The sequence below is a fragment of the Propithecus coquereli genome, unplaced genomic scaffold, assembly GCF_000956105.1.
Source record: "Propithecus coquereli isolate 6110/MARCELLA unplaced genomic scaffold, Pcoq_1.0 Scaffold192, whole genome shotgun sequence".
In the NCBI taxonomy this organism is placed as follows: domain Eukaryota; kingdom Metazoa; phylum Chordata; class Mammalia; order Primates; family Indriidae; genus Propithecus; species Propithecus coquereli.
The window spans coordinates 1,440,772-1,450,557 of record NW_012144079.1 but is presented as its reverse complement, the minus strand read 5'-3'; the positions used below and the strand labels follow the sequence as shown (position 1 = coordinate 1,450,557).

The 9,786-nt window shown below is 34.6% G+C and overlaps 2 protein-coding genes across 2 annotated transcripts in view; one reads left to right on the top strand and one right to left on the bottom strand.

The window, feature by feature from the left end:
- The window catches only part of BTG3 (BTG family, member 3), a 20,037-nt gene extending 14,738 nt beyond the window's left edge, over positions 1-5,299 (top strand). The window contains exon 5 of the mRNA XM_012642976.1: positions 4,615-5,299. Within this exon, the coding sequence (XP_012498430.1) occupies positions 4,615-4,857 (243 nt within the window). The 3' untranslated portion in view covers positions 4,858-5,299. The remainder of the gene's footprint in view (positions 1-4,614) is intronic.
- A 77-nt stretch (positions 5,300-5,376) lies between these two features.
- The window catches only part of CXADR (coxsackie virus and adenovirus receptor), a 66,517-nt gene continuing 62,107 nt past the window's right edge, over positions 5,377-9,786 (bottom strand). The window contains exon 8 of the mRNA XM_012642974.1: positions 5,377-5,824. Coding sequence (XP_012498428.1) covers positions 5,783-5,824 — 42 coding nt within the window. The 3' untranslated portion in view covers positions 5,377-5,782. The remainder of the gene's footprint in view (positions 5,825-9,786) is intronic.

Genomic DNA, 9,786 nt, shown 5'->3' with positions numbered 1-9,786 from the left:
TTAAATTATTCTTAGACTTGAGGGAAAGATTAGTTCTGAAGATTATCATTTTAGGGAGACACATGCACCTGCTTTATAACATTTCAAACAATATGAGAGAGTATAGTAGTGAGAAGTACTCCTTTCCTCAACCACCAATCCTGTGCTCTTTCACAGAGGCATCCATCATCAGGTTTGGGGCAAGGGGACGTTGTATCTTTCCAGAGAGATTCTCAATATAGTTAAGTAACTGCTTCTTACTCATTAAGTCTAAATTTTTATTTATCCAATTGTACCACAAACCTAATGTTTCATTATGTCTAATTAGAACAAATTAATAAAAACAGGTGCCTTTAAAAATTAGAAATAAGTACAACGTATAGAATAAGGCTCAGTTCAAAAGATCTTTTTAAATTGTTTTGACTTTAAAATACCTTTTCTGTTGAGGAATGTTGTTTAATCAATAATTTTCTAAAGTACATTAAATGGTCTTTGATATGTAAATATAAATACAAAATATTTGCATTTTAGAATCATTTAAAAAATCTTGCCGTAAATATTTGCCGCATTTTTTCTCTGTGTGATGTATTATTATATGCTGCAAATTACGTTTAATGAATTTCCTGGAATTTATTCAAATGCATGGCAATTTTTCTTCAGAATTTTATTTCTTGTTACTTAACCACACAAGAATGTAAGTCTCAAATTAAATTGATTGCTGCTAATTTTTTACAAGTAAATTGACGTATAATTTTTAGGTTTCTTTTTAATGTTAAATTGCATTTTATTTTCCCCCATGTTGAAAGACTATTAGGGTAACAGCAAGGCATGCAAATTGAGGTGTCTCTTATGTGCTTTTTAAGAAAAACATTTCTCCTTGGCACTATACTCAATTAACAAAACATTTCATAACAAAGAAACATTGCTTTTACAAGCCCTTGTGTAGAAAGCTAATGCAAATGGCAAACTTTAACCTTTTCTTTCTGTCTACTTTTTAGTCTTCAATCTGGCATTGTCAAGAGCTTTAAAAAGGGTTATCAAATAAGGACAGAAAATTTCTAGCTTGTGGTCTTCGTTCTTTAGTATCTTCTAAAAGATACCCTCAGAGACAGCGCTCCATGAGTTAAGAAGGGAAGATTATGTCAGTTTTCCCCATATTGATCTGTAGATCCAACTCTATTAATCTTGAAAGACTTTCTACAAAGTGACAGATTGATTCAAAATTTTTAAAAAGGAGGATGGCCAGTGGTCTATAATCCCAACACTTTGGGAGGCCTAAGTAGGTGGATCACTTGAGGCCAGGAGTTTGAGACCATCCTGAGCAACATAGTAAGACCTCTTCTCTACAAAAAATAAAAAAAATTAGCTGGGTATGGTGGTGTGCACGTGTGGTCCTAGCTCCTTAGAAGGCTGAGGTGGGAGGATAGCTAGAGCCCAGGAGTTTGAACAAGTTAGAGAACTCACAATAATATAAAGCTATATATTCATTGAGACAGTGTGATAATGGTTTAAAGATGCATAAATATGGCTGGGCATGGTGGCTCACACCTGTAACCCTAACAATTTAGAAGGCCTAGGCGGGAAGATCTTTGAGGCCAGTTTGAGTCCAGCCGGGGCAATAGCAAGATCCTGTCTCTACCAAAAAAAAAAAAAATTAGTTGGGCTTGGTGGTGTGCACCTGTAAGCCTCAGCTACGTGCGGAGGCTGAGCCAGGAGGATCACTTGAGTCCAGGAGTTTGAGGCTGCAATGAGCTATGATTATGCCACTGCACTCCAGCCTAGGCTAAAGAGTAAGACCCTGTCTGTCTCTTAAAAACAAAAAAGATATACAGATATATCAGTGGAGAGTCCAGAAATAGACCCACATGTGTATGTATACAGTGGGGTTTTATTTTAACCTTATAGCCAGCAGAAAGAAAGAAAGGATTATGTTCTCTCTCGCTCTCTCTCTCTCTCCTTTTTTTTTTTAAATCTCTCCCTCTCTCTGTCTCTCTCCCTCTCTCTCCTTTTTTTTTTTTTTTTAAAGACCAGGTCTCACTCTGTTGTCCAGGCTGGAGGAGTGCAGTGGTACAATCATAGCTTACTGTAGCCTCAAACTCCTGGGCTCAAGCTATCCTCCCACCTCAGCCTCCTCAGTAGCTGGGACTACAGGCACGTACCACCATGCCTAGCTATTAATTTTTTAAAAAATTGTTTGTAGAGATAAGTTCTCATTAAGTTGCAGTAGCTGTTTTTTTTTTTTTTTCTTTTTAAGAAAAGTGCCAAAGCAGTTCAATGGGGAAAGTCTTCAAGAACCTGGTGCCAGAACAATTAGATCATCTGTAGAGGGGGCCAAAAAATGAACCTGTTACTTGACACCATACACAAAAAAATTGATTTGACATGGATCATAGACCTAAACGTAAAATCTAAATGTCTGACACTTTTTGAAGAAAATAGGGAGACATAATCTTTATTATATTGAAATAGGTAAAGATTTCTTCCAGGAGTCACAAAAAGCACTAAAAAGAAAAAAATTGATAAATTGGACTTCATCAAAATTAAAAATGTTTCTGCTCAAAGAAACCATTAAGAAAATGAATGGGCAAACCATCCTGGGACAAAAATATTCTTATTACATATATCTATAAGGGATTTGTTTCCAGAATATACTTTTAAAATCATTTCTATAAATTGATAGTAAAAGACAAATGACCCAATTAAAAATAATGGGCAAAAGATGTGAATAAACATTGCGCAAAAGAAGTTATATAAATGACCAGTAAACAAATGAAAGGGTGTTCAACCTCATTTGTCATCAGAGAAATGCAAATTAAAACTACGTGAAATACTCCTTCTAGAACCACTAAATTAAAAAGTCTGACACCACCAAATGTTGGCAAGGATGTGAAGCAGCTAAATTCATAAACTGCCGATGGGAGTGTAAAATGGTACAACAGCTTTGGAAAACTGGCACCTAAAAAGTTAAATATGCATCTACCCTATTACTCTGCAGTTCCACTTCTAAGTATTTGCCAAGAGAAATGTCAATATATGTCTACAAAGCCTTGTATCAGAACTTACTGTGCTGTTAATTTGTTGTACATCTTTTTTTTTTTTTTTTGAAACAGGGTCTTGCTCTGTTTCCCAGGTTAGAGTGTAGTGGCATCATCCTAGCTCACTGCAACCTGGGCTCAACCAGTCCTCCTGGTTCAGCCTCCCATGTAGCTGAGACTATAGATGCACAGTACCATGCCTGGCTAATTTTTGTATTTTTTGTAGAGATGAGGTCTCATTATGTTGCCCAGGCTGGCCTCACACTGTTCTCCCATCTTGGCCTCCCAAAATGCTAGGATTACTAGCTTAAGCCACTACTCCTGGCCACATTGTTTTTTAATAGTAAAAGATTGAAAGTAGCCCCAATGTCCCCTCAACAGAAGACCAGTTAATTTAGTTATGACATAGTCATTGCTATATTATTAGCTGTAAAGCAATTAGAAATGTCTTTATATATTGGTACGAATGCCTCTGAATATATTATTATCAAGTGTAAAAAGCAAGATACAGAATAGTATTTTTTTTAATGTATGTCTAAACGTGCACACAAGTGTATGCATAGAATGTATCTCTAAAGGTATACACAAAAAATTGCTTAATGTCAGTTACCCCTGAGAAGGGTAATTGGGTAGAGTGCTCAGATAAAGAAGAGGGACTTTTCACTGTCTACTCTTTTGTACCTTTTGAATTTTTTTTTCTTTCCTTTTTTTTTTTTTTTTTTTTTTTTGTTTTTTTTTTTTTTTTTTTTTTTTTTTTTTTTTTTTTTTTTTTAAGAGACACTCTGTTGCCCAGACTAGAGGGCAGTGGTGCAATCATAGCTCACTGAAGCCTCGAACTCCTGTACTCAAGCAATCCTCCTGCCTCCCAGAGTGTTGAGATTATAGGCATTAACCACCATGCCTGGCCCCTTTTTGAATTTTCTATCATATGAATGCAGTGCTATACAGAATATAAATAAATTTTATGAAATTATATTTAGAAGGGCAAATTAGAGATTAGAGATATCTGAAACTCCGAGGTTGCAGCATGCTGAACAGAGGTCCAAAACTGCTAACAAGAATATTTTGAATAATGTAAACTTGATGTGCCCACCTGACTTAATGGGATAATCTAAGATTGTTTTCAAACACTAAACTGGCTCCATCAAAATCAGCTGGAAAGTGTTGTCAGAATACCTGGCCTCTAGTCCTAAGATTTTATAATTCAATAGATCATTGCTAGGCCATGAACAGTTTTGTGTTTAAAAGCTCTCAAGTAACTCCTTTTTTAGCTAGCTATGAAAACTGTCTAAAACATGATATGTCCTTGTAAACTTCCATTCATTTTGTGTTTTGATTCTTTTCTGGTTGAAGTTGTTTTAGAATGCTGTGTTTGAGTTTATTCATTTCTTCATGCATTCAGAAAATGTTGATCACCTATTACAAATACATGAGGTTTTTCTCATATTTAGTCTTGACTGTAGGAATGTCACTTAGACCTTCTCTTAGGGTTGTGGGTGAGTGATTCTGTCTGTCTTTAATCTGGAAGGTTACCTAGTCTTTACTTAACATGTGACTAATTTTTCCTTTAAATTAACTTAATGTTTTTTCTTCCATATAGATTTCAGAACTGATGTTCCCACCTCTTCCAGTGTGGCACCCTTTGCCCAGAAAAAAGCCAGGAATGTACAGAGGGAATGGCCATCAGAATCACTACCCTCCTCCTCCTGTTCCATTTGGTTATCCAAATCAGGGAAGGAAGAATAAACCATATCGTCCAATTCCAGTGACATGGGTACCTCCTCCTGGAATGCATTGTGACCGGAATCACTGGGTTAATCCTCACATGTTACCACCTCACTAGCTTCTTTGATTTTGTTGGTGTCATGTTGAGAGAAAGGTAGAATAAACCTTACCACACGTTAAAAGTTAAAAGTTCATACCAATAGTAGTGAAGTTAGATGGACCAAACCATCAAACTTATTTTTATAGAAGTTATTGAGAATAATCTTTCTTAAAAATATATATATGCACTTTAGATATATTGATATAGTTTGGAAAACTTTATTAAAGTTAGTCAAGTGCCTGAGTTTTTAATATTGGACTTGAGTATTTATATATTGTGCATCAACTCTGTTGGATACGAGAACACTGTAGGAGTGGACGATCTGTTCTAGCACCTTTGAGCATTTACTTTATGGAGCATATGTAAGTTATTTATATACAAGGAAATCTATTTTATGTCGTTGTTTAGAAAAATTGCGTGAAATCATGTAGTTGCAAATAAAAAGTAGTTTGAGGCATGACAACGTGTGTTTCTGTTCTGTGCATAAAAAAGGAGAAAGAGCAGAGGATATTTCATGTCAATATATTTAAATACTTAGCAAAAATATTAAACAAAATGTGAGAATTTCAGTATTTCCTTTAAAAAATCAACTTTTTATTAACCATACTTTCCCCAAAGACCACATATCAAAATATGTATGTAAAAAGTTAAAAATTTCTTAGTGGTAGCTAATTGAAAATATAAATATAATAAAACGTCTTTTAATTACCAAAGTTACTATCCATAGGATTTTTTAAACCAGGAATTTGGCCTGTAGTACTAATTTCAATATGTCTTCTGAGTTATATGCCCAATGCCATTGCTTGAAGCAGAAAAATGTTCTTACAGCCACTCCAATCTTTGTACCTTGTTCTTTTTTTCAAAAAACATTTAAGTCTTAACTAGAGGTCTAAAATAAAGCCAAATAGTACAGTACTTCAGATTCTTCAGTAGTCCTTCATATTTATACCACTGTAATCCCATCAGTCTTGTAAGCGTACTTGAACTACAAAAAGAAAAAAAGAGATACCTCTATAAGAGTTTGGAATTCTTTCCCAGAGGCAAATTTTTAAAAACTAAGATCAGCAATACTTTTTTCATCACCTGCGTCTTTACATTTCTAGTCTTAAATTATCTGATATACATATCAGAAAAATTATAACTTGCTAGTAAATAATTGGATGGCCTTGGATATTCCAAAAATTCCTGTTTTTTTAAAAAAATTCTATTAAGTATAGAATACAGAAATTTGCACAAATCATAAGGGTATATAGCTCAGTGGTATGAAAGTGTGAAGTCAGTTTTTACAGTGGTATTTAAAATGTTTGCAACTTCATCAGAAAACTCATTTTTTAAACTAAGAGACTTTCCTAGTTTTAATGTTGTACTCTTTGTTAAGCCATATACAACCTTTAACATATTTCGAAATCAGTACTCACTTTTTTGCTTCAAATCTATAGTGAATGCCTATTCAAAATTAACCATGTTTTCGTAGGGCTAATTGGTAACTTGGGAGATTACTTTAAGTTAAAAGAAATTTAACTTTCAAAGTGATTGCAGTGTTTCCTTATGGGTTCTAGAGAGTTTTGTGGTAATATTGACAGATTGTGGGCAAGTGGTATAAAATTGGAAAGTTTCAAGTATTTTTTATCATGAAGTTGGCAGATAGTGTTTGTTTATTAGTTTGCTTGTGTTATAGGTAAGTTGGCCCTCTGTGGCGGTTTCATATTTGCAGATAAAGCCAACCACAGATCAAAAATATTGCTTGAAATACTTGAATACATGAAGATGTACTACCTGCAGAAGATTCTGCCCTTACTGACTATCCATCCTCTACCTTGTTCTAAAACATACCTAGAGCAAAAGAAAGCTCTCATCAATATGGCTTTTTCAATCTATTCCTAATGAAATAAAACTCTTTCTAGCAGTTGTGTCTTAAATTCCAGTAAGCATGGGGTACAAAAGTTTGCCAAACTCTTTTTTAATGGTAATTACTAATTATGACTCTAGGAGTTAAGTCTGTAAGTCTATCTCTCTTAGACAACTCCAGGACTGCTCTAATGAAGACAAAACGCGGCTGTATAATTTCAACTTGAAAACCTTACCAGGCTGTTTAAAGCAGGAGTGGTTTGTCACTGAACAATGAAGATAAATTTGTTTTAATACTCTATTTTATTTTATATTTGTAGGCATAACTGCAAAGCTCTAAATTTTAGAGGTTAAACTTGGACGTGGATTTTGAAAAATACAAATTCTTTTGGTAAGTTCTATTACATCAATACTAAGTGCTTATTTTTGTTTTTTTAGTGTAACATTTATCTCAAAGTATTTAACTTCTCAGTAAACTGTGATTTCAAGGTAAGATAATACAGCATTTATGTTGACTTCTATTTAGCTATCATAGGTATGTGATAATTTCTTATTTGAGAAAAGGGAAAAAAACCTTACAAACATGTACATTTTACCTTGCACAGTAGCCATTCTGTCCATTTTTCAGATAATAGTAAGCAGTAAGTTTTTTGTTTTTATTACTGTGTACCAAAAACTTATTTAATACTTCCTCATAATAACCACATGAGGTAAGAATCATTATTATCCCACTTTAAATAAGGACTCTTAGAGAAGTTAAAAATGCCCAAGATCACAAAAAGCTAAATAATGAAGCCCTGACTTAAAACCAAGCTGGGCTTTTTTAAAGCCCATGCTCTATGATACCTTGGCACCAGATTCAATTTGTTACCTATGAAGTCTGCCAAATCTTGAAACTTGTGAATCAGTATTAGACCAAGATTTGAAAAAAAGAACTGAGATGGAAAGATTATATCAAGTGAAAGAGAACACAAGACATTGAAGTATCTATTAATTAGCCTTTAATAAATCCTTGACCAAGTTCCTTGTTACAGACTATTCAGATATTTGTCAAAAGGGGGCTAACAATTCGGTAGCAATTTTATTTGCTTGAACTAGAAATCAAATTGCAATAGACTGTATAGCCCAATAGGCTGATGATTGAGACGACAAAGCAAACTGCACCAATGATTGGTCAAGTGGGAAGATAACACACAGAGATAACTAACACAGGGTATTATTAGGTCATTAAATATGAAATGTCCGATTTCAAATCAAAAGTTTATTATATCTCAAGCAGTAAAATTAATCAAAGAGTGCACCTAAACTATCGATACAGTTTTGCCATCTTAACGGTAGCTTGTTTATGCCAGCAGCAAAGAAGCCTAGAGAGTGAGTGGTGGTGAAATCGCAAAAGGTGTTTTCCACAGCTTGTTGAGAACTGAATATTTTTTCTTGCAAGAAGGGGTCCAAAACCTGGAGGAAGTGGTAGTGAGTGAGTTGATACAAGGTCTGGTGAATCCAGTGGATGACAGAGTTTCCAAGTCCAACCTCTGTAGTTTGAGCAGTGTTTGTGAGACGTGGTCGAGCGTTGTCTTGAACGAGAATTGGCCTGTCTCTATTGACCAATCTCAGCTGCTTCATCGCAAGCATCCTCATTTTGCCCAACTGGTTGCAGTGGACATCTGCCGTAATCAATTGACCGGGTTTCATGAAGCTTTAGTGGATAATACCAGCGCTAGACTACCAGGCACCATTAGCTTTTTTGATGAATATTTGGTTTTGGACTGTGTTTCGGCACTTCATCTTTATCCAACCATTGTGTCAAATGCTTTCGATTGTCAAAAAGAATCCATTTTTCATTACACATAACAATACAGTGTAGAAATGGTTCACCTTTATGTTGAGACAGCAAAGAAAGGCAAGCTTCCAGAGGATTTCTGTTCTGATACTTGTTTAATTAATGCCAAACCTATCTATCCAGCTTCTTTATCTTGCTAATTTGTTTCAAATGGTCCAATATAGTAATGTTGCTGCTAATTTACACGTAGGTTGAGATGGACTCATTTCCACTACAGCTTTCAGCTCATCATTATCTACCTTGGTCTCAAGTTGCCCACGTGGCTCATTTTTAAGATTAAAATTACCAGAATGGAATTTTTCAAATCGACATACTGTGTGTTCATTAGCACATACTTCCCAAACATTTCGTTGATATTTCAAGCTGTCTGCTGCATTGTTTCCAAGATAATATTCCAAAATAACTCAAATTTTTCACTAATCCATGGTTTCACAAAAATTGCTCAAAAAAAAAATTTGAAAGATAATCACAAGCCAAATCATGTGTTTGAAAGAATGAGAACGTACCCTCACGATAAAAATAAAAGAAGAAGTGTCAAAATGAAATGTCATATATGTCGACTGTCAAACTTAGTACTTAAGGAAATTGGACATTTCATACTTAATAACCTAATACCCAAGTTTATCCCAGTCTTTAACTTGTTTTTTCTTAGCTGTCAAATATATGGTAACTTAACATGATGTACAATATGAGTATACGTTGTGCCAAATTTCTTCATGTACTCTCTGGAATCTGTATTCCAATGGATAAAGGAGTAACATTGTGAGGCTTTTAGGGCAACACAAAAATAACCCTGCGTTGTATTTGGCACTATATGGCATTGGACTTAACCATCCTGGGAAGTTGTCATACAAGCACTAGTTATAGGGAAGGCTTATGCAATTCCTATTTAAAATGGATACACTTTATTGGTTGTAGAAACCATCACCCACCTCCCAATTTAATAGCATTAGGCCATCTTCCATGTTCCTTTGCTGTTCACATATAATTTTAAGGATAACGTAAGGACCAAAATGGAAGCACATTTAAAGCCTTATCAAAAACAAAATCACTATTACAACTTAGATACATCACTGCAATTAGGGTGGTTTGATGTTTATTCTGGAAAGCACATGATTAGCACAAATAAAAGTACTGAATTTGTTTCTATCCTCAAAAAAGGAATAGTTAGCTGTAGAAATGACTTCCATAAAAGTTAGAAACATAATCATGGGAGACTTTTGCTTAAATTTCATAGGACTTGAAAAGACCACCTGTTA